Here is a 23,670-nt window from a genome sequence, read left to right on the forward strand (position 1 = left end):
GGTTTTCAAGCATTTTGTGATCTGTGTTTCCATGGCAGGTTTAGCTGAAGTTGGCCAGTAGGTGTTAGCCACTTAGTGAGGGATACATGGACACGCATCCACACAGCATAAATAGCACTCACAGTCATGGCTGCTACAGGTGCTCCTTAAATTCCTCTTCACCACTGACTCCCTGCTTCCTCTGTCACTAACAGCCCATCTGAAATTATTTATGGTTTGGAACAAAAATTAAATCCCTCACCTTAAGTTGGCATGTGCTGTGCTTGCTGTGAAAGTCCTTCTCTGCTCATTCTGATTTGCTAGTCTCAAACACAGGTAGAAATGATGTGTAAGAAGGAAAACGGGCTGATTGTGGCCTTTTAGCACAGTCATTGCTTCCACCTGGAAACTGAAGCAAGCTGACTCGTGGAGGTGCTTGGCAGATGATTGCTGCATCACATGGACAAAAACAGGGGGTGCCATGCGTTACATCCTTTCTCTCCTTCTGCAGAGAGGCATGGGTATATGGGAGCTGCTGGGGAAGTGGTACAGGGAAAAGGTACCCTATTGGAAATGGTGGGGATGAAAACTCCTGCAGCAGTCTCATATGGTGCTGCCAAACAAGGGAGATAAAACAGTATCATCTCTCATTCCTGTGTCTGGATGATGAATGAGCACATTGTATAACACAGTGACCAAAGCAGACTGCTCTGAAAGCCTTCATCTATTGATTCCAACAGGCATCAACAGTATATTCCCTTTGCATCATCTAATTTAAAGAGCTAAAATTCAGCAAAGAGCCTCCGCCTTCCTTGTCCTGTGGCACTTAGTTTGTCTAGGAGCCTTCAGAGAGGAGCCTTATTTAAAACATTTTTATAAACAAGCATAGGAAGGTGCAGGATCTTTTCTGACCTCCTCACTCACTTGTTCAAAGTACCTTCTTCAATCAGGAAAGCATGCATCCATACATACACAGACACATGCACATATATATCATAGAATCATAGAATGGTTTGTGTTGGAAGGGACTTTAAAGATCATATACTTCCACTCCCCATCATGGGCAGGGACAACGTCCTCTAGACCAACTTGCTCCAAGTGTCAAACAACACTTCCAGGGATGGGGCATCCACACAGCTTCTCTGGGCAACCTATTCCAGTGCCTCACCACCCCCACAATAAAGAATTTCTTCCTAATATCTAATCTAGATCTACGCTCTTTAAATTCAAAGCCACTCCCACTTGTTGTATCACCACGTGTCGGTAAAAAGTCCCTCTCCAGCCTTCCTATAGCCCTTGCTATAAGGTCTTCCCGGAGCCTTCTCTTCTGCAGGACGAACAGCCAAGGCTCTCTCAGCCTGTCTTCACAGGAGAGCTGCTCCAGCCCTCTGATCATCTTCGTGGTCTCCTCTGGACCGTATACATACACATATACACATCCACAGGCACACGCTGTGGGTGTATCTGAACCCATCCCGGGGCTCTCAGCTCACACCGCCGCCGCCGGGCTCTTTAAGCAGCGCCGTCCCCGCCCGCAGCCGGGAACTCTCCCGGCCCGCCCCGGCCGCCCTTCGCCCGGGACAGGGGGGCAGCGCGGGCAGCCGGCGGGGATGGAGGCGCTGTGGGCGGCCGGGGGGCTCCTGCTGGCCCTCTGCCTCCTGGGCTTTGTCCTGTACTGCTGCTACGTGAAGCACATCCATGCCAAGTACGACCACATCCCCGGCGCCCCGCGGGAGAGGTAAGGGGCCGGCGGGGCGGGGCGAGGAGATGGCGGCCCGGGCGGGTGTCTCTGCTGGGCGCTCCCCGCCGCCGGCTCCAGACCCGGCCGCTGGGCTAGATCCGTGAGGAAACGTCAGAGCAGGAAATAAACCCTCCAACCGGTGTCCCTGGGCCGGGCCGAGCCTGGCGGGTGTAGGCGAGGGCAGCGGCGAGGGATGAGCAGGCTGGGCACAGCGCTCCTGTGTGCCCGCTCCCGGGAAGGGCTGGCACCGCCTGCCATCGCCGGGGACACCGCCTGGTCGGCCGGGGCTGGATGCCCTGACCTGCATCTCCCGGGTGGCCACAGCGGCACGAAGGAGAGGTTTAGAGCCGCCCACTCGAGCTGTGCGTTCGCTCAGGACACCGCGGAGGGACCTGACGGCAGCACCGGCCGTGCAGCGCCGGAGGGGCTCCCTGAGCTGGACCAGCACAGCCAGCCCTGCTACACTGCTCCAGCAGGCACACTGACACTAACTCCACCAGGCACCTTCCGTGCTCTCCCTCATGAGCCAGGTGTTTGGTTTCTGCCATAAATAAATAAAAATGTCATAAGTGATAAAGGATGGTGAGAAAGGTGCCAGCGAGGCATTGGCAGCAGTGTCAGAAGGAGACATGGCTCTTGCAGGAGTGTGTGAGCTTCCCGTTCAACCTCACCCGTGGGTGCACATGCCCTCTGTAACATGCCACAGGAAGAGACACTGCACCAGCACTGTCTTACACAAACAGCCTTCAGGGACACCGAGCTTGGCTGCCCAGCTCCAAGCTTCAGCCTACTTGTGTAATCAGGGTCACGTACTAAGATTAGAGAGAGGCTGGATCTTGTTGTACCTAAACCTGCTTGTCCATAAGTTCGTTTTGAGGTGTGGAGTAACACCACAGAGTAATGGCAGCTTGGGGAACCCTGTGGCCGCTTTTCTGTCCCTTCTTCAGGGTTTGAGGCTTGATATTAGTCATCAGCATAGGATCCTTCCCAGAAAGCTTTCTAGTACTGGTTTGTCGAAGTGGAAGCTTGTATGTCATGTGAGCCCACAGCACTTGATGGCTTTTCAAAAGTACAAATTGCCAGGTACAATCCAAAACTCCCACTTCAGTACCTGTTGCACAAACACTTCCACTCCTAAATGTCCAAGGTAAGAAAAATCAAATACCTCCAGATCTGAAAAGTTGTTTATAAAAAAAATAATAAGAGGTAAAGCCAGATGCTGTGTGTGGTGATGGTGGTGGTCTCCCCAGTAAAAGAAAGACATTGACAAACTGAGAGGAGTCCAGTGGAGGCAGCTGGGGTGCCCAGGAGGCTTAGAGCTGGGCTGGCTTTTGGCAGAGAAGCAGCTGCTGAAGGGCAGAGGGAATCCAATGGCTGTTTTCAGGGCAATGGCACGAATTGTCTTAAGGCCATTGAGGTGTAAGGTGAAAAACCTTCATCATGAGGGTGCTCAAAAGCTGGTCCATGTGGCTGGGTGCAGCCCTGAGGTCTGATGCTGACTGGCCTGGAGCAAGGGACTGGGCTGGTGGCCTCCAGAGGTCCTTGCCAATCCAGATTACTTTGAAATGGGAGTAACTCAAATCTAAACGCTTCTCATCTGATACTGTATCTGGAAAACTGGAGAAGAGCAGCACCAGAAGCAAAGGCTGGCTTGTGTCCAGCTCGCTGCCCACCAGATGTGCTTCCCAGCCAGCCAGTCCACAGCCTGCATCCTTTCAAGGCTTTATTCTGTCCCAGAAGGAGGATTTTCCCTTTGCCCTTGACTCTTTCCCTTTGATAAAAGCTTAAGAAAGCCTTATTTTAGGATGAAGTACAACAGGATCTTATCAAAGTCTTGTCTAAAGTCTTATGGCTGCCTGATGACAAGATTACATTAATGCCCTTGATTCCCTGAGCCCATTTGTTTTATCAGAACTAGCACAGCACATCTCTCAAGGAAAATTGTGCAGGACAGACTGGAAAAGTGAGTCCTAGTGGTCATAGTGGCTTTGTTTTATTTTTTTCTGCATGAATGGCTCACCTGTAGAGAGGAGGTTGCCTCTTCAAAGGTTGGCTTGATATTAAAGGTTGAAAAACAAGAAATGGGAAAAAGGGATTTCTTTGTAAATACATGTTTTCAGTTGATAGTGTCAGGTAGTTATATATCCCAAACCAAACCCACACTTAGTTTTTTTCATGACATGCAGTAAGTTACTGGGTCTTCTTAGTAGTGGATAAATGTTTTAGGCCTGTTGTAACACCTGACTTAACTGGGTGATGGGAGAGGGGATGAAAAATATCTCTGAGGATTTATGTGTCACACAAGAGGAGCCATGAGTGGGACCTTGCTTCCTGCTCTGCAGATAGAGCAGTTTCCAGAGCTTTAGCTAACAAAGGACTTGCGTTGTATTTGGGGCTTTCACATCTTTTCAGAATCCAGTTACAATGGAGGAGTCAAACAAGTGGAGGATTAAAAGTTTCTGTAGATGTTGGGTATCTTTGTTGAGTCCTTATTATTTTATGTGCCTCCCAGTTCCAACAGTAATAAAATAAGAGCCTGTATGTCCCCTCTAGCTTATTTATACTGAAAAGGATGATGGCATGGCTCTCTGTCTCTCAAATGGAAAACAGATCTTGAGTGCAGCTTGCTTCATTTAGAGAGGAGCTTGGCCAAATCTTCCTTCAGATTGACACGAAACCTGTGGGAATTCACTGCTCTCACTTGGAGGAAGTTGATCTCTAACTTTTTAATTCAGCTATTGTATTTGAAGAGTTAACCTTTTTCATTAATGTCTTCAGTTTCCATATTAACCAGTGAGGACCATTCTTAGGTCCTTTTTTTCCCCAGCATTTGAAGTAACATAGCTTTATGCAGAAGGTTCCTAATTTTGCTTAACAGAACTCCACTGCCAGAACTGAAGTTACCCTTAGAGCTGAGCACGTATTAAAGGATATTAATGCAAATATCTGTTTTATGTACAGAAACATAATAGTTGCAGTCAAAATTCGATCAGCTAGACAAAGGGCAAAGCAATTCATGGGGGGCTCCCACCCAGACCCAAACTTCTCCTATAAAACAGCAGCAAAAAAGACCTCATCCTTTGTCTCTGCACTGGTGTTCCTGGCTGTGTGCATACACCAGCCTGACCTTGGTCCCCAGCTTACCAGTGTGATGAGGGCTGGGCGTTGGCATAGCTTGGAGTTATTTTCTTACAAGTGAAACCTGAGGAACACTCACTGAGCAAGAAGGATTTTAATCCATATAAACCCCAATGTTGGCATCCTCATGACCCTCTTAATCTTCATATTCTGCAGCTTTTTATTTGGACACCTCCCACTCTTATGGAGAATGATGAAGAAACAGGAGTTTGTTCATGATCTCTTCCTGCAGTGGTAAGTTGAGACACATCAATAACATTGAATGGGGTAGCCCTGTAGAACAAGTGGGGAAATCAAGGCATGGAGACCCTGAATTGTGCAACTGGCATCATTCAGAAGGTCAGTAGAGGAGCCAGAGAGAGAACATTGATCTTTCAGGTCAGATAGATATTGGAAAAATTTTTTGTGCTGCAAGAGTGATTAGGCATTGGAATAAGTTGCTCAGGAAGGTGGTGGAGTAACTGTCTCTGGAAGTGTTCAAGGAGCATCTGGATGTGGCACTTGGGGATGTGGTTTGGGGTAATTGTGGTGGTGCTGCTGCGTTGGCTGTTGGACTAGATGGTCTTGAAGGTCTCTTCCAACCTTGGTGATTCTGCAATTCTCCTAATGTCTTTAGACTGCAGTAGTTCCCACTGCAGTGTGCTCTGGTCCTTTGAGGTTATTAGGTTGCAACTGTTACATGTTGATTGCTTGTACCATAATTCTCTTTTTTTTAATCTTCTCTTCTTACAGGGCAGAGAAATACGGACCTATTGTACGATTTAATGCCTTTCACAGAGTCACAGTAATGGTTGTGAGTCCTGAAGGAGTGAAGGTACTCAAAAAATAAAGTCACATCAGCAGTGGGGATCAGCCTCTCCCTCCATAAGGAGGGAGCTAGTGCCTGATCTTCAGGGCAGCACGAAGCAGCCAGTCTATGCTTGGCTCTGGCAGGGTTAGGAGGATGAGGTGTTCTGCTCTCTGGGCTGTCCTGATTTATTTTCTTCCTTGATTGGTTAATTTACTTTGTCACATTTATTTAAACAGCACATATAGTAAACACCCACCATTTCTGAAAAGTAGTCCCTCTGCAAGAGCTTAATATCTCAAATGAACGAAGCACAAGAGACTGAATTTCTTTCTTTAAATCTTTGCAATTACCAGAGAGTGAGATTTCAGGTCATTGGGCAAAAAAGTGCTAGAGGCATGCAAAACAAGCTAGTAGCATGGGAACTGGGGAATCAGGGCACACCAAATAATTCATCTACTCCTCAGACTATTGCTACAGAAGGAACACAGTAAATGTGTGAGTGAAATTTTATGTTTTGTCTGGGAAACAGATTGCACTCAGTATTCACTGACCTGAGATTCGATTTTAGGAGTTCTTGATGTCACCACAGTACCCAAAGGATCGGCTGGTGTACGATCGTATCTTCAGCCTATTTGGTGAGAGGTAGGCAAAACCCATCTGAAGCCATTGTGATCTGTAAATAAGTGCAAAACTAATAACATTGTGATCTGTAAATAAGTGCAAGACTAATAACACCACAGGTGAACACTTATTTTGACTCAGACCTTAGTGTGGGGATTAATGTCTAATTCCAGACATACGTAAGCAGCACGTACCTAATAATTTTTGTGTGAAGTCAAATGTCTTCCCAGTCAGGGAGGAGGATTTGTTTTACCTTGATTGTATACATTCTTTTCCTGCCTGGGGATGTTCAGTTAGTCTCAGAATAGTCTGCTCAAGACCATCATCAAACTTCTTACTTAGATTTTAGAGCACTGAGTTAGTCCTTGATGGGTGGGATTTTGCAGCTCCTAAATTCAATCACAAAAAAGGGGATTTCTTTGTTAGGCTGAAGCTTTTAAAAATATAATAATCCCGTTATTATATTAATTCTTTGTATATCAGCTGTAATGAACCAGCATCTTATTGGACTCAGCAGTCCACACCTACCTAGCAAAACATATTTGTGGTTCAGTTGTTGTCCAGAGTCCTGCAATGATTGCAATACTCGAAGTGTCACAGTGCTCCTTATACATGGGCAAAATAGAAGAAAGTAGATGTGAAAGACTTATCTGTGTGACTACATGGGGTTCAGCTGGCTCCCTTGCTGAAAACTGTTCCTTTCCTTGTTTTCCTACATTCTAGGTTTCTGGGGAATGGCTTGGTAACTGTTTGCAACCATGAGCATTGGCACAAGCAGAGGAGGATAATGGATCCAGCTTTCAGCCGAACGTAAGGCAGATATTTCTGGGATGAGCTAGCTGTTATTTCTGCTGTATTTTCATGATTCTCCCTGTCATTATTTGATATTTAGAGGGGAAAAAAGAAGACAGTTAGTGCCAAAATTACATTTTACTTAAGTCTAGGACACCATTTCCATACCAAGTATAATTTGACCAGACTTCCCATGGAGCAGTGACACCCCTATGAGTTCAGCAATGGCAGAAAGGTCCCGAGGTTGTATATGCAGGCGTGTGGTTATGGCTGTCTTATCCTGTTAGAAAGGGTAAGGCAGAGGGTTGATCTGGTTTCCCTGTGTGTGTCTCGATGCACTGCACGTAAGGTCCAAAGATAAAGTCCACATGCTTTGCTTCAGTGTGCACAAACCACAGCCCTTTGCCATGACAGACATTTGTTTTATGGCAGGGCAGAGCAGGGCTGCTGTAAGAAGAATGTAGCTCATTTTATCTGTTTGCTTTTTAAAGTATTGAGGGAAGTTGATTATAAATTAAAAAAAAATAATTACAATTTTCTATGGAAAATAAAGTTATTTTGGCTGAGCAAAGGTGTCCTCTCCAGAACCCCCACTACTCATCTTTATTGATTGTTCAGCTACCTGATTGGTCTGATGGAAACTTTTAATGAAAAAGCAGAGGAGCTGATGGAGAAGCTAGAGGAAATGGCAGATGGGAAAAAAGAGTTTAGCATGCTGTCGATGATGTGCCGGGTGACTATGGATATCATTGCAAAGGTACCAGCTGTCACTTTCTTGTTTCCTCTGCAATGGCAGGAAGGAATGGAAGTAATGTGTACTGGCAGCAGGATGGGAGCTGGAGCTGGAGCCAGAGAGCTGGAGCCAGGGAAAAAGACCTTTCCCCACCAGTGCCAGAAGAGCTGAAGGACTAATTGTGCCACTTCCATCTGAACTGAGCCATGGGAAGGGGCAGATAGGGAAGGGTGTGCACAGTCTAAGTGTGGCCTGCAGGATGGGGACCCTTTGCAAAAGCCCTTTCATCCTCACACCTCCCACCCCTCCATGACAAAAGGGGCACACTAGTGCTCATTCATGGGTTATATTATTGCCATTATATGTCAGCATGAAGTCTGCCTTACGCTGGCTTTTCCCTTATCTATGCAAAACAGTTTGGGATGAATGGAGAGTAATAGTAAATTATTAATCCCCCCAAATAAGGAGGAAGCATAATGTAGGTATTGCCCTCCCCTCATGGTCTCCTGCAGGGCAGGATCTAGCCTGAGATATTTTTAGGGAAAAAGGTGGTGGTATGAGGTTATCCTGCTCTTTCACCCCAGCCCCAGGGAGCCAGGAGGGTGCAGCAAGTTGCCTTTTTCTCTCCTGCTCCTTAGGTAGCCTTTGGCTTGGAATTAAACGCACTGAGTGATGACCAGATGCCTTTACCACACGCTGTGACCATGGTTTTGGAGGGACTGACCAAGTCACGGATCCCCCTCATACAGGTCTGTACTCTCCTCACTTCTGTCCTCTCTCCTCACATCCAGCTGGAACCTCTGCTCCTTCCTGAGTTAGTTGGAGGGAGCTGTGCAAGGTCCATATTTGATGGGGAAACAGTCATCTGTAGATCTTTCCCTCCAATGTGCATCAAGATAAAATTCACTAATGCTTTAAAACACTTGCAGAATTAACATTAACATTTAATGCTTCCTTTCTGTCTTCTCTTCCCCCATGCATGTGTCTCCTTTTCATATGGTTTTACACTTTCAGACCCATTAAAAATTGAGATTTTTACCCTTTGTCCAAGCAGGATGGCAACCCTCACTCAAAGTGGAAGAAATTTGAACATTCTTGCCATAAAAAAATGATATTTTCAACCCAAATTTATCTACTAAGAAATTATGGATGTAATATGAAATATTTAAGTTAAAAATCATCCTAGTATCTCATGAAAGTTGTAGTTCAGGCTTTTAGAGCTCCTGTTTTCCTTTTTGGGACCAGGGGTGAGATTCTGTATTGCATGCTGCTGTCTCTTTCCATGGAGAGGTGAGGCATTTTGCTCACGGTGCCCAAAACATCAGCTTGGATAAGACAGGACATCAGCATGCACAGACTGAAATATTTCTCATTTCAACCCAAACCCTTCATCCTGGGGGCGTTCACTTTGTTCCGTGGAGAGCAGATGTTTTTGTGACAAGTGTCATTTAGCAGAAAACAAGGTGCTGCCTTGTAAAATAACATTGAAATTATTTCTTACCAGCAAAAGGAATAAAATGACTCAAGAAATTCTGTATTCAGTACATGCCAGGGAAACAGAAGTTGGTAAAGGAGGTCAGGGAGAGTGTGAGGCTGCTGCGGCGTGTGGGGAAGGAGTGCATTGACCAGAGGAGAGAAGCTCTCCAGAATGGGAAGGAAGCCACGTTGGATATTCTTACACAGATACTGAAAGGAGATGGTAAGGGACATGTTGCTGTTTGAGTGAATTTCTCTGTGGTGTGTTTTGCCATGGGATTTGGGGAGGATTGTTTTAGGGATCTGAACTTTGATCCTCCTTTAAAGGCTTTTTCACACTGAAGATAGTAGAGTTGCTTTGAAAATCCCCTGTTTCATTGTGTTGGATCAAATATTGGTCACAAACCACCACTGAAACACCCACTGAGCATCTCCTCTTGATGCCACCTCACCCAGTATGTGCCAAACAGGGCAGAGCATTCTGGCTGGTCCAACTGGGACATGGGGGCATTTTCTAATCCCATTTGCTTTTCTATTTTGGCAGCTCTGGAGGACACTAGAGATGATGAAAACATTCTGGATAACTTTATCACTTTCTTTGTTGCAGGTTGGTAGCTATTTTTATTCTTGGATATGTCATGTGGGAAGCTGTACTCATTCTTGGGCCATGATTAACACCCTTCTAATCATGATTAACATCATCATTAACATCATCACTCCATGTAATGCTGCTGTATCCAGGAGTCTCTTGGTTGGAAGACAGCAGTATTTACACTGGCGTAGGACCAGCTGGGCAAGGTCTGAAGAGAACTTTCAGTTTTCTCAAAGGCAAATCGTAGGTTATCCTCCTTCAGTCATATCGACACAGCAAATAATGCCAGGCTTCCCACTCTGGTTCCCAACCTCTGGCTTCCCACTGCCCACTGAGCTGCAAGGCTGGGTTCTGGTCCTTCCTCCCAGATCCCACCAAACCCCACTGAAAGCACCTTTAACATATTCCACATATCTTCATGTCACCTCACCCACATCATTAAATGCCATTCTTGCTTGAAAAGTGTTAGTCAATGCTTGGTAGGAGAAGGCACTGTCAAGCCTATCAGAAAAAACATGGGCCAATTTAATACATGAGATAAACATCATCTTGCAGGTCAATAGGATTTAGATTCCTAAGAAGGTGAAATCAAAATGCTGTTCTTTTGCAAGAAGGACGTTATTGAAACAAATACATTTTTACAGGAGTCTGTTTTCTGTAATGCATTAAAATAATACGTGTGCCTATCCATGAAAAAAGGGAAACTGCCCACATCACAGAGTCTCAGAATGAGTAATGTTCAAAGATTCTTCTACTCCAACTTCCCTGGTCAAGCAGGGTCATCCTAACACATAAAGCAGACATTTCAAATAAAGATGGTCGGAAGCTCTGTTTTCCCTCAAAACCGGTAAATCCATGCTTTTTGGAAGAACTGTGTGTCCCATAATATAACAAGGCAAATACTGGACCTCACTGGTCCTCCTGTTAGGGAGCTCATAATGAGTAGGTGCTGCATGCAGCCAGTGCAGCTTTGAGTTGAGCAAGATGAGCCATATCTTTACCAGCTCTGTCCTGTTCTTGTCATTCTTGGAAGTTCCCTACGTAGACATTACATCCCTTTTAGTATTTCCTTTAATTGTGGCATACTTGAAATGAAACATTTGGGGTCCAACCTTTAAAGTTTCCTGTTCACAATCAGCTAGTAGACCATCTTTGTGTCATGTCATTATTTCATGCTAACCTTTAAACTGATTTTTGGTGTCATTAGGTCATGAAACCACTGCCAATCAGATGTCATTTACAGTAATGGCACTGGGTCAGCATCCTGAAATACTGGAAAGGTATGTGCGCTCCAATTTGAAAACCCAACTTGCTGTTACTTTCAAGATGAACTTAATTATAAGGATTATTAAAAAGATAGGATCAATTCCCAATGAATTCTAGCCTGCCTTCCAAAATAAACAGTTCCATAGTCCCAATATATCTAAAATGTAAAAAAAAAAAACACCTTAAGATGGATTATTTCAGTTTCATCTAGGTGATTTTTTTTCAAAACCTTTATATATACTGGTCCTGAATCCCACCTGGTTCAGCTGCCCTGTGTGCACATTGCTTCATCCTGATAAGAAGTACAAGTTCAGGATGCCTGCTTGGGAATTGGCAGGCATTTTGCCTGAGGATGGGTGTCCAAGTCCAACTTACTGTCTGGAAAGTAAAAAATGTAATCTTGCCTAGCAAGATATGGGCATCTACAGCTAATATTTTTTAATTGAACTGCAGGGTTCAGGCTGAAGTGGATGATGTTCTTGGTGCCAAGAGAGACATTGACTATGAGGATCTTGGCAAACTCACCTACTTATCACAGGTACTGTAGGAGTGAGGTAAGATACCAGTCAGAGCTGTTTGGTAGCACCTCTGACACGTCATGGAGGAGCCCCACACTTTTAAGATTTTGAAAACAATACACATATTTTATCCTGATAATGTTTGTCCTCAGAGAGTCAGCAAGCAGGTATCATGAGACATTTGCAGCAGCCTAGCCTCGTTGGGAAGGATGCGCCTCAAATTTCTTTGCAACATCCCACACAATTCCTTCAATGCTTTCCTTAGTTATTACCAAACTGCGAGCTAGAGTGGAGTTGCATAATCCCTATCTGTTTAAGCTGAAACCATAGCTGTAATTTTTAGAAGGATTTGCAACTTTGAGCCCAACCTGTGTGTGAATCCCACACACTTCCCTAACTCACAGCTCTATTTTTGTTTGATTATTGTTAAAGCATTTCCAGCTATGATCTCACCAAGTGCCATAAACTCAATGGGATTTGAGGACAGCCAAAAATAATGGCTAGTTTTTGTAGTGACAGTTTTTCATTGTTCAGTCTTGAAACCCTCTTCAGTCACTCTGAAGAGGGGGAGAGAGTTGCATATTGAAATGCTGGTTGGTAATGAACTGCAAAGCCAGGGTTTGGCTACTTGCCAGTGTTTGTGTTGCATATCCTTTTTTACAAGGTGGGGGATACCAGCAGCCCTCAGGAGAGGCTGATTCACAGTCCTGGCAGCTATTCTGCTTAACTTGCCCTGTGATTTTAGTAGTCTGCCATGATCATTTTTCTCTTAAACTGCCCTGCTAAGGTGAGCAATAGTTTTATCACTTGCCATATCACATCCCACACATCACTGTGCTTTGACAGCGGATAGATTTCATAGGTGTATTTCTCAGAAGGAAAAGGGAACTGTGTGATTACAGAAATCGTCAGGTTTCCTTAGGCTTCTCCAAACAGCATCACAATTATACCACTCCAATTAGGATGAGGTATCTAATCCTTTCAGTTTTAAGACACATCACATGAGGGCCTCTCAAAGCAGACCATTTATTTAGCAGCACAAGCTTGGATCTGTACAACCAAAATCAGTCACTCCAGTCCATCACTGGAGTATCAGAGACTATGGGACTCCTCTCCTGTCGCTCAGGCAATTCTGAATCCTTTTGTCCACATCTCTTTTTTGTTAGTCCACTCGTGCATACACACCGTTAATTGCATTTTCGGTGTGATGCTCATGTGCACTGTTAATTAGGTTTCACTTTGATGAAATAAGCCATTCTTACAGCTCACTGCCACCAAAAGAAATGGTCTTGTTCCATTTTTTCTCAACATTCCCTATTCATTTTCCTTTGCCAGGTTGTTTTTTGTCCTTTTGGTGCTCTGACCTGGCTCAGCTCCCCAAGCAGCAGAAGCAGGACAAAGGCAGAAGCAGGAGCACAGTGCTGAGAGTGGGAAGGAGGTGGGAGCAACCACCCATCCTCATGGCAGTCAGTGCCCAGAACAGCTCATCAGGGCCAGGAGACTTCACTCTTAGATATTCCCTTTGAATTTGCTTCCTATTACTTTTTCGCTTAGTTGTTGACCTGACTTGAGATTTTAGATTTGTTTAATGCATGGGATCTCCTGTGGGGTTTGTGTCTTTTTCTCTGTATTTTACCAGTTGTAAGAAAGAACTGGGCCTGAAGGAGCTGACTTAGCCATACGTTTTGCCCACAGGAGCCCAAGGCAGATACGCCAGCATCTGTTTCAAAAGTCAAAATCTCCCACTTATCCAAAGTGAAAGGCCATAGGGAGGTAATTAATTCTATTTCTGCTTCCTACACTGTATCAACTAAGTGACCTTTTGTGCTTTTTGCTGACACAGGTTCTGAAGGAGTCGCTGCGGCTGTACCCGCCCGTCGCAGGGACCGTGCGCAGGCTGGAGAAGGAGCACGTCATCAACGGCATCAGAATTCCTGCCAACACCACGCTCGTTGTGAGTCCCAGCCACCAGCAGCTGTTAGCTGCTGCAGTTCATCCACATGTAACGGATCTGTGGATCAGAGGGCCAGAATCTTCCCAGGGTGTATTTCTGCTGGCCTCTCTAATATCTTGACCAAAACTGGGGTGTGAATTGGGACTCTCATTTGGGACTGGGGAGTGGAAGGCAGTTATGGTTTTGTACCTCTGACAGCAAAGAAGCATTTTCAGTGTGCTGCTCTTGACTAAAACAAGTAAACTCTTTCTTGACAGTTCAGCACTTATGTAATGGGAAGGATGGAAAGGTTTTTCAAGGATCCATATACTTTCAATCCAGACCGATTCAGCAAAGATGCACCTAAGTGAGTTTCTTTTTACTCCCAGGTTGTTAAATATTTAATAAGGATCCATTACAGGAAGATATTTCAAGGGGGAAAAAAATTGACTAAAACTATTTTTCCATTCCAGTATGAGTAAGACTAAATCATTCAAATGCAAATAGAGAGCAATAATGTGCAGCTTTTGTTCAAAAATTCTTTAGACCACATGATACCTTTCAAAAACAGACCAATACTATTGTTATTTAATGTTTATATTCAGATCCAAGCTTTGGGCCAAAACCAGGTTGAATATTTGCATTAATGCAATACAGACATTTAACATGTGACAGCCGTGGCCCCAGGATTCTTGAAGTGTCTCCATATCAGAGAGGGCAGAAGGGGCTGAGGCACAGAAGATGCTGTTCAGCCATGTGGGAGGCAGCCTAAGGCTAGTCAGTGGTCAGGAGTGCAATAGGAGGGATCAGTGACTAAACAGTTAGATACAGAGATCATCAGCTACTTCACAAGTCAGGAGTTTTGCTTCAGCCTAGAGTTAGTCTGGTCTCCTGAACCAAACACCCCCTCCCTCACATGGCTCAGAGCTGCCCAAAGGAGCAATAATTGGGCAGATCGTTACATCCTCATGACAGGCTGGAGAGCATTTGGAGTGTGCTTAACATTCAGCTTTGAAATAAGATTGGCATACATCAAAACAGCTCTGTGAGTTCAGCCATATAATAAGCAGAGATCTCGAGGAAACATGCTGTGGAGCTGTACTGCTGCTCTGAAGCAAAAAAGAGGTAATTTGGAGGCTGTTTTTACAAGTCAGATAGGCTAGGTGATATTTAGACCATTTCCTTGCTGTTGTGATGAAATATTTGCTTGTTTCCTTACAATCAAGTTGTCAGAGTGACAATTTTGAATGTTTTTTTTTGCAGGCCCTATTATTGCTATTTTCCATTCTCTCTGGGATCCCGGTCCTGCATCGGGCAGGTGTTTGCACAGGTAAGCAGAGGCCTGGAACGGCACTTCCATAGCAAGCAGTGGGCCAACTCAGGGTGTGCTGCCATGGCTGGTGGTGGGGGACCAAAGGCCACACTAATGGTGCACTGACCCCCTTCTCTCTAGAGGGAATATCTCCCTCATGCCAATGATGGACATCTCTCAAATGCTGTCACATGAGCACACATCCATGTGCCAAACTGGTCCCATGTCACCCGTGTGCACATGCAGGTGTCTGCAGGGAGGAGCAGCAAGCAGGCTGCACTCCCTCTGAACTGTCCTGGATCAGCCTGCCTGAATCCAAATGTGATGGGAATCACAGTCAACAACCCTTTGCCAGCCAAGGTCAAACACACAGGGGATGTGCAGGGGGTCTTGGGGACCATCCCGTGGCTACCCCTGACAGAATCAAGGCAGGGAAAACGGCAGCTGGCAGAAGGACACAAGCCAGAACTGTCACAGAGAAGGTGAGGAGGGGGCTACATGGATGGAAGGAACAATGTAATGATGTATATGAGCATAGCAGAGAGCATTTCAGGACAGCAGGAGGTCAGCTCTTTGGGTCTGTTCTGTGGGTTAATCTAAGCACCAGTGCTCAGAGCCTTCGGTGTTTTAGTTTTACAGTCTGATTTCCCAAATGGGGTTAATGCATAAACACAAGGACCGATCCTAGTGCCTGTCAGCTGTCTTCAAATCCATGAAGTCCCAGGTTTCCTGCCCAAACTCAGCTGGCTGCATTTAACTTTTAAATCTCTATATTGACAAAGCAGTATAACATAATACACTGACTTTAAGCAGCTGCAGTCCAAGCTCTATATGCTGTCACTGACAATGAATTTGCTTTTCTTCTTAACAGATGGAGGCAAAAGTGGTGATGGCAAAACTGCTGCAGAGGTTTGAATTCCAGCTGGTACCAGGGCAGAGTTTTAAACTCTTGGAGGCTGGAACCTTTAAGCCACTAGATGGAGTAATGTGTAAATTAAAGCCAAGGAGCTCTGCAAGAAGCTGCCAGGCATGACTACTCAAGGAGGGGAGCATGACATGCTACTGTTAGTGTTTCCTCTGATTTGGAAGATCTTGACACTAATCAAAGGTTTGATTTGGCAGGTCCCTTTAGAGGATTACTACACTGAAATTATTTCTAGCCTTCCTCATAATGTACTGAAGAAAACCTTAGGAGAGTCACTCTAGTGAATATTTTCAGTCTGGAAGCATACCCAGAATTGCCAAGCTTGTAATTTTCCTGGGGGGCTATTTGATTCTGACCAGACTTGGAAAAGAACATCCTTTCACTGCAGTATCCCTGGAAATCCACACAAACCTCCACTGGAATCTCAGCTCATAGTTTTCACTAACTTTACTTACAACACAACATGGTCTAAAGTAAACCCTTGTTTGGGAAGTTTTCTACTTACAGAATGAAATCAGAAAAGAGTGGAGCACAGATTTGGGTTGAACTTAGGAAGAGATGTTTGGAGATAGTCTTTTGTCAAAGCAATTTTTCCATTCCTGCTCTAAACAAGAACAATTGATAGGAACAATCTGAACAAAAATATCAGTCTGAGGCCACTACTTCCCCCTGTTGCTCCCACCTCATTTTTATTCAGTCTCTTCCACTTTTCTTCTGAAATTATGCAAAGTGTAGATTGCCAGTCCACACTGTAGAAAGGGAATCTCCTGTTTCCTCCTACCCCTCCACACAGCCTGTGTTCATTCTTCTGAGACACAGTTCTTTGGTCAGGGGAGTCTTGCTGTGTTTGTTTTAGTCTGGATCATTTTCCCTGTCTGGTTTACCACAAAGCTACAGTAGGACTTGGACCAGATGGTCTAGTAGGTACAGCAGGGTTGGAAATAAGTGCCTGAGCTAAATGCTGCTTAAAATGGTGTTGCCACTGAAGTAATGTGTCTGCAGTTTGAGCCAGAGACAGGAGAAGGTCCTGCACCCCCTTCTTCTGCAGATGTGCCTGAATTGCTCGCTGCATGTGGGCTTGCAGCTGGGCTCTGCTGGGGAAAAAACTACCATATGAAAATGCTGCCTTCCAGAACTATGTAGATACCTAATAGGAGTTTGGGCCTTCTCTGTCATGAAATACAGCAAATTAAAGAAATTTGATGCTGCCACTGTTGTTTCTTACCTTTCTGAATTAAAAGAGCAAAAATACAGTCTGTATACTGTCAAGTTCCCGTGGTGGTTTCCATACCAGAAGAGTAACATCCCAGAACTTTCCCTGACTCTGATCCTGTTGTGCACAATCTCATTCAGTGCAGCAATGGGACAGCAGGCCCAGAAGGTTGATGCTGCTTTTGATAATACGATCAACATCATACAGCGTACAAATATGACTTACACCCAGGGTACCTATACCTGTATTGCAAGGGAAGGTTTAGTCCACCTATCAATAGACCAGCTTTTCAAGACCTTGAGATCTGCTTGTAGACATTCATATAATCTCATTGGGAAACTGAGGACTCTCCAGCTGGATGTGTGTTCCCAGGAGTTGACACAATAGGGACTGGGATACTCCATGCCAGTCAGGCTGGATGTGCTGGTGGCATAACAAAAAGCTGAACCCTGAGAACATGTCAAAGGGAGAGGTGGGGGAAGCTGTGACAGGGAGTGGCCTTTGCTGTGAACAGCACACAGCTTGACAGATGCTGGCAAATTGTGCTGTGGGAATGCAAGATGCCACCACACCAGGGCTCTGCTGCTAATGAGTGAGGTGAGATGCATTAGTTACACAAACATGTATTGCCTTCTGCTACCTTTGCAATGGAGTGAGGCCCCTCCAAGAAGGGCTCATTTTAACATGTTAGCATGTTAAAACCCTGCAGTGAGTTCCGTCAGCCCTCATCTGTCCAAGACTGGAGTTTCCTGACTGCTTTGTGTTTACCCTCTTCTTGCAAGGCCAAATTACCACCCAGCTCTCCAGGGACCGCTGGCACAGACCTTTCTCCTTTTTCTACACCCAAGAGCCCTTGCCAGACTGTCGCCTGTCAGGCTGATCGCCTCCCAGCAGATGGCAAGCGCTCATTGCCGATGCACCCAAGAGCAGCAGCACTCCTCAGCCTTGACAGCTCCTTCTCTTAAGAGACAGGCTGTCCTGGCTCATCCAAGACATCTTCCCGCAGGAGGAGATGGTGGCCTATGATGTGCAAATGCCCTGCATTGTTCCCATGGTTTCATCCTGCACCTCCAGCCAGGAGGTGATCCCTTGTCTGACTAAAAGAAAAAAGGAGCAGGTTCAGGAAAGCTGTTTCCTGGTGCCCTGTATGCCACCTGGTTGCCAGCACCAGCTTTGCCAAACCCTGTTGAGAAACCTCAGACCCGAAGTGCCTCAGGAGGCACAGCTGTGCATGCCATGGGCTATAAAAACACCTGGGAGCTGAGCTTTTTTGGACACCACAGAAAAGGACAGTTTTTCCTTATTCTGGGGAAGAGAAAGACATTATTTCAGTTCTAGGGCAATCATTATTGCACCAAGCCCTCGGCTGGGTTCTTGGCCAGTAAGGCAAAAAAGTAGAACAAAGTCTGTCTACCCAGTTCACTTACCAGCTGGTTGTAGGAAAGTGTCATACCTGTAGCTAATTTTCTTCTTATCTTTTTCCTGGCTCTTGGGCAATACAAACACAAAGCTGGATATGGCTGGTAGGGTGATTTTCCCTGGGTGCCACTCAGGCAGGGTCCTGCACAGGCCAGTGTTGCATCCCTGGAGGTTGGATGCAAGAAGGTTTCTCAGTTGACATGGAACTGCAAAGCCAGGCTGCTCAGGACTGCTCCTGCCCCTGCACCCTGCAGGTAAGTGCCTGCCCTCCAGCAGCTCCTCTGGCTTTCACCCTGCCCCAGATGTGCACGCTGGCAGCTGGACAGGGACTGTCAGGAGACAGCCAGAAGCTCAGCTGGCAGGAGTCAAGGTTACAGCTGCCCTCAAAGGTGAGGGCACCAGTGGTGACATGTATTCCCAAGAGTCTTTATTAGAGGTGCTAAGTCTTCCTCCTGTTCTGACGTGGCTGCTGCAGGTTTCTTTGATCCCTCTCCCAGACCTATAAACTCTTTGCCTCCTTCTTCTGGACTGATGCCCAGGACTTTCATGTATGTACTCAGAGTGAAAACTTTCCCTCCAGGATTTCTTCCCAGGTTTTTTATACTAACCCAAGAGCTTGATCTTATCCCTTCTAGATCAGTGTCATAGACAAGAAAGAAGGAAACACTGCTGCCTAGACCTCTTAGGACAGGAGGGATCCAGCTAGGGAAATTGTACCCAGAGGTGTCTGTCTTTCAGAAGGCAAATGCCTTCGGTGCTGGCATGGGAGAATGTGAAGCTTTCTCACCCCAACTAGTCTGGAGCACAGGAGACTCCCAATTTTTCCTCTACACTTCATGTACAGACTCATACCTTTCCAGAGAGCCCAGCTAGCATTACTGCCAGGACAGAAGTGGGAAAAATCTCATTCCAGCCCTTGCAAGAAGCCAGGAGAAGCTCAGAAGCATGGGATTCAATCACATTTATCGAAATTATAGCCCAGCCTGATATTTTCTGAACAGTGGACAGCTCCGTCTGCAGCCCCCAGAGGAATGAACGTAGATAAGAAAGTGTAAGATACTGGTGGGCCTAGTGCAAGTGCACAGCTTAACCATACATGCATTTGCACTCAGTGTGGTTGTAGGATGAGAGCTGCAACAGGAAGGGATGGGATAGGATGGGATGGGATGTATTCTGTCAGGCAGCTCTCTTTCGCCTCCTCTCAATTTCCCCACAAACTGCAACATCATTTGTTCTGCTGACCTCGGGACAAAAGAAGCACTTGAAGAATGACATTTCCTCAGTGAGGCAGTGGGTGTGCTCCTTCAGTGGTATCAAGGACAAGGGAGGCACCAGTAAGGCAGGGAAACTACCCACGAGGGGACATTACAATCCTGACAGCATCTCAATTGAGTCATTATAAGGTTTCTCCATGCTGCCCATGCCACTGCTTTGGTCTGCTCTGCAGGACACATGATGACATTATTTTTAATTAATCTCTGCTTGTCTGCCTTATGCTAAGGTTTGGAGTCTGCACGCAGGTGACACTGAAGCTGAAGAGTGGGAGGCCCTTTACTCTGTTTTATTCCCTGTGAGCTCAGTTTCTTGCTGTAGGCTCAGTCTCTCAGCTGCAGGTACAAGGGAGGCTCAGGAGATGGAAAACAAAATGACAAAAAGAGGTCAAAGCTAGCAAGCTCAGAAAACTTACTACAATGCCTTCCCTTCTCACATAAGATCTCTGTGTGAAATGGTTGGTGGCAAGCCCTGCCCTGCTCACCATGCCCACGTGTGCCCATGCACGGGTCCATGAGAGGTAGCAAGTATTTTTTATCTGTCTCTGAATTGTCAGTGATGGGGATTTAGAGAAATAGGGATTACTGACTCGGATATTTGCCCTTCAATCCCTGAAGTGTCTCCTGGCCTTGTCCTGCTCTGCTGTCTCAGCAGGCTCTGGGTCAAAGCTATCTGCCTTCCACTGCAGTGAGCAGCTGGACTTCTCCCTGCAGGAGTTTGCTTTCTCTACGTTCAGCACTTCTTTGCTCCCTCACAGGACCTGCAACATGCACGAGCTCTGCTCTGAACTTCTCCAATGGTTTGGTACCCGCAGAACAAATCATCTTCTGATCCTCCTTCTTGTTCAGCCAGCAAAGGCCCCCAGAGCTCCTGAGAGTCAGACAGTGCTCAGGAGTAGGACTTCCACCTCTTCTGAAGGACAGGAATTGTTTCCCCCTCTCTGTTCAAAATACTTTGGTGACATCTATATTAACGAAAGAAATATGCTATGGACCTATCCCTGGCACTGAGGTGGACTGGCACAGAACAGTCATCTATCAAGCTCTTTTATACTTCAAAATATGATGGCCATGTGCAATCTGTGTATCAGGAGGGGTGTCTGGCACATCTTGACTCTCAGATCAGGGACAGCAGTGGCCAGGCACTGCTCTAACAGCATGGCTACAGAGAAAATGAAGTGCCAGTGACCTAGGAATGTATCTGGCACTTTCACTTTTCAGTCAGTACTAGTCTGAAGATTGTCCATCTATACAGCCAATTTGTACTGCTAGGCTAAGCCTGCTAGCAGGCCATTTAGTTCCAGTACTGACCTTCTGCAACCCATCCTTCCCCTTTATCTCTTAGCCCTCTTTCTCTCAGCAAAACTCTTTTCCACACATCTCCTTTCTTTCACTCTGAAACATTGCCACACTGAACTGTGCACGTTCCAGCTCTCCTTCTCCTCATTGGTACATCTATAGGATTTGCTTCCTATCTATACTGCCCTGATACTGAGGTCCAGCTGAGGGTTTTGGACTCTACCTCATGCCAGTGTCCTCAATGGGCTTGTGCAGGAGAATTTGTTTCTCCTGTACAGATCCATTGTAAAAATGTTGAAGAATTGCTTCCTTCTTTTCCAATGGACTTAATTAGGCCTTGCTCTTGCCCCTTTCCTCAGAAGATCACAGCACTGTAAGCTAAAAGCAGACACTGGAGCATCTCCAGTGCCTGAGGCACCAGCAGCATCCAGTAAGAGATTATGCTGGGTCCACCCTGAGAATTCTAGCAGGGGGTATTGGTACCAAGCACCAGAAAAGACTCCAGTTCTGTGGGATTTTTCATCTCTTCTGTAAGGGTTGTCTCACCCTCACCTTCCGTCTCTTCCCCCATTACCTCCTATCCCCTCTTTTGTTTGCACAAACCCTCCAAGGAACTAAGGGACACTCAAATGACCACATACTACTCTGCAAGATCCTTGCTGCAGCACTTTGCTTTGTTTCTTATTTCAAGTGTCAGCTCTGTCAGGCAAGGCCACCTCTTGTGCCATAGTCTGCAAAAAGCCTTGCGCAGCAGAGCCATGATCTTGGCAGCCATGATCTTAAGTGCTACTCTAAAGCAAATAAATAATCAGTCATTGTTACCTTTTTGTATCTGGGAGTCCTCTCTAATAGGCCTTGATACTATTACAGTATTGAGGACAGGCTGAAATCAGATAATAGTACTCTCAGCTGGCATATATTCCCTTGGAAACACAGGTAAAAATGCATTTAATACCTCTCCAGTGACAATGAATATTAATTAATATGACACAAATGTATAGTTGATTTGAAAATAAGGACACTAATTAAAGAGCTATTAGGGTTAAAAAGCAACAAAGGAAATTCAGCTACTGAATGAGCTGTTCTGGGTTCAGCTTCTAACCTGTCCGTGCATGGCCTGAGATTTTCCACTTTATTTTACATATAGGCAGACTGTGGGTTTTGCCTTCCCTTCCCAAACTGTCATCTGGAAATGTCCTGAAGAATTCAGAATTCATTTTTCCTGCTGTCTCACAGAGCAACTGTGCTCCACTGAGGTGCTGCTCATACTCTGTCTCATTGACTGCTCCAGTGGCGTTGAACCAACAAGAAGTGAAAGGGAAACTTTCTGCAGGCTTTTGGGAAGAAACCTATTTGTAAGTGATTGCTTATATTCATTATTCCTGTTAAAATAGCCTTGGGGATCACTGGTCATGATAGCTGCCTTGCTGTAATCTCTGAAAATCTCCATCCTTCAAGCCATGACATTAAAGTCGAATTTCTTACTGAGGTTTCACAAAGGCTCCTTTGCAGGGGTGACTTGTGACAGTGACCTGAGCAGAGTGTGTTATGAGTGAGTCAGGAGAGAGGCAATGGCACTGCTGTGCATGGAGGGAGGCATGGAGGAGCAGATGTGTCCAAGGGCATCAGCAGCACTGCAGGACTGAGCAGTCCCATTGCTTGATGACAACCAGGACAAACCCCGTGTAATCTCACCCATTGTGTCCCAGTGGATGCCCCACCAGTCTTGTCCTGGTGCAGGCAGAACCTGCAGGCTCTCAGCAGAGCTGTGTCCCTCAGGAACAGGGCAGCACCTGGGAAATAGCAGGCACCCCAGCTAACAGAGGAAAAGTGAGATGGACATCCTCCAACCTCCAATGCCCAACTGTGCTGTGCATCACCTCTCCCTTTCTGGGGAGGGTCTCTCAGGCTAGTTTTGCCACCAAAAACATTAGGGCAGAAAACGAAGCAAACTAGATGGAGAGGCAGACCATTATTTTAATTTCTAGCCCAGTAGCATAAAGGTAAATAAAAAAGTGAATCAACCCATTGGGCTGGTGTTTCAGGCTGCTCAGTGAGGAGAATTAACTGCATATTGCCTAAATTAAAAGCAGACAAATTGTATCTGCCTTCGCCCTAAGCTAACCCGACTGACTTCCAGCACAGCAGCGCCCAGTGCAGACACGTGTCTAAAGCCAGTGACAGAACCGCGGCACGAACCTGTCCGGCTTCTCGCAGCCACCTCGGCAGTACTTTCCTCTCCTGCACAGGTACACGTGTGTTACAGAAGGCAGTCCTGAGCTGGCTTTGTCACCAGGCCGATCAATTTCCTCGGAAATAAATGATAAAGCTGTGTTCTCTGCCTAGACGGGCTGGTTTTGGAGGAGGAGGATTTTTTGGTTTTGTTGGCGGGGTTTTTTTCTGTAAAAAATTACAGTTCTGTGCTTTAGGCAGCGTTTTGCTGATTCAACTTAATAGGGGTTATCCTTCTAATAAGAGAGACTGCCAGTCTTTGCTTTTCTTAGGAACCTAACCCGAGCTTTTCCAGAGGCAGGGGAACGTGATATCTCAGTCCTTACTAATTTTAACCCATTGTACAGCTATCCCTCGGCCGCGCGCTGCAGTATCTCTATCGGGGCTGACGAAACTCACGCCCCTGGAAATCGGCGTGTT

The 23,670-nt window shown here is 45.8% G+C and overlaps 2 protein-coding genes across 2 annotated transcripts in view; both read left to right on the top strand.

Annotated features, from left to right (window-relative positions):
- Positions 1–1,554: 1,554 nt before the first annotated feature.
- LOC103763395 (cholesterol 24-hydroxylase) lies at positions 1,555–17,027 on the top strand. The gene is made up of 15 exons (XM_018082986.1): positions 1,555–1,717; positions 5,015–5,092; positions 5,591–5,672; positions 6,217–6,290; positions 6,993–7,079; positions 7,680–7,818; positions 8,433–8,543; positions 9,337–9,493; positions 9,815–9,877; positions 11,070–11,142; positions 11,582–11,666; positions 13,490–13,600; positions 13,858–13,946; positions 14,843–14,909; positions 15,763–17,027. The coding sequence occupies exons 1-15, from the start codon at positions 1,590–1,592 to the stop codon at positions 15,922–15,924; spliced, it is 1,506 nt and encodes a 501-aa protein (XP_017938475.1). The 5' UTR covers positions 1,555–1,589; the 3' UTR covers positions 15,925–17,027.
- Positions 17,028–18,648: 1,621 nt separating this feature from the next.
- Positions 18,649–23,670, top strand: part of LOC103763394 (extracellular tyrosine-protein kinase PKDCC) — a 13,905-nt gene continuing 8,883 nt past the window's right edge. Inside the window, exon 1 of the mRNA XM_029964146.1 lies at positions 18,649–18,702. Coding sequence (XP_029820006.1) covers positions 18,649–18,702 — 54 coding nt within the window. The remainder of the gene's footprint in view (positions 18,703–23,670) is intronic.

Source organism: Manacus vitellinus, unplaced genomic scaffold, assembly GCF_001715985.3.
Source record: "Manacus vitellinus isolate BGI_N305 unplaced genomic scaffold, ASM171598v3 scaffold_6_pilon, whole genome shotgun sequence".
Classification (NCBI taxonomy): domain Eukaryota; kingdom Metazoa; phylum Chordata; class Aves; order Passeriformes; family Pipridae; genus Manacus; species Manacus vitellinus.

Bases quoted from the DNA above. Each gene is read 5' to 3' on its own strand.
- LOC103763395 (XM_018082986.1), top strand. From the start codon at position 1,590: ATGGAGGCGCTGTGGGCGGCCGGGGGGCTCCTGCTGGCCCTCTGCCTC. The intron at 5,093-5,590 runs GTAAGTTGAGAC...CTCTTCTTACAG, and splicing joins CATGATCTCTTCCTGCAGTG to GGCAGAGAAATACGGACCTA. The intron at 9,494-9,814 runs GTAAGGGACATG...CTATTTTGGCAG, and splicing joins ACAGATACTGAAAGGAGATG to CTCTGGAGGACACTAGAGAT.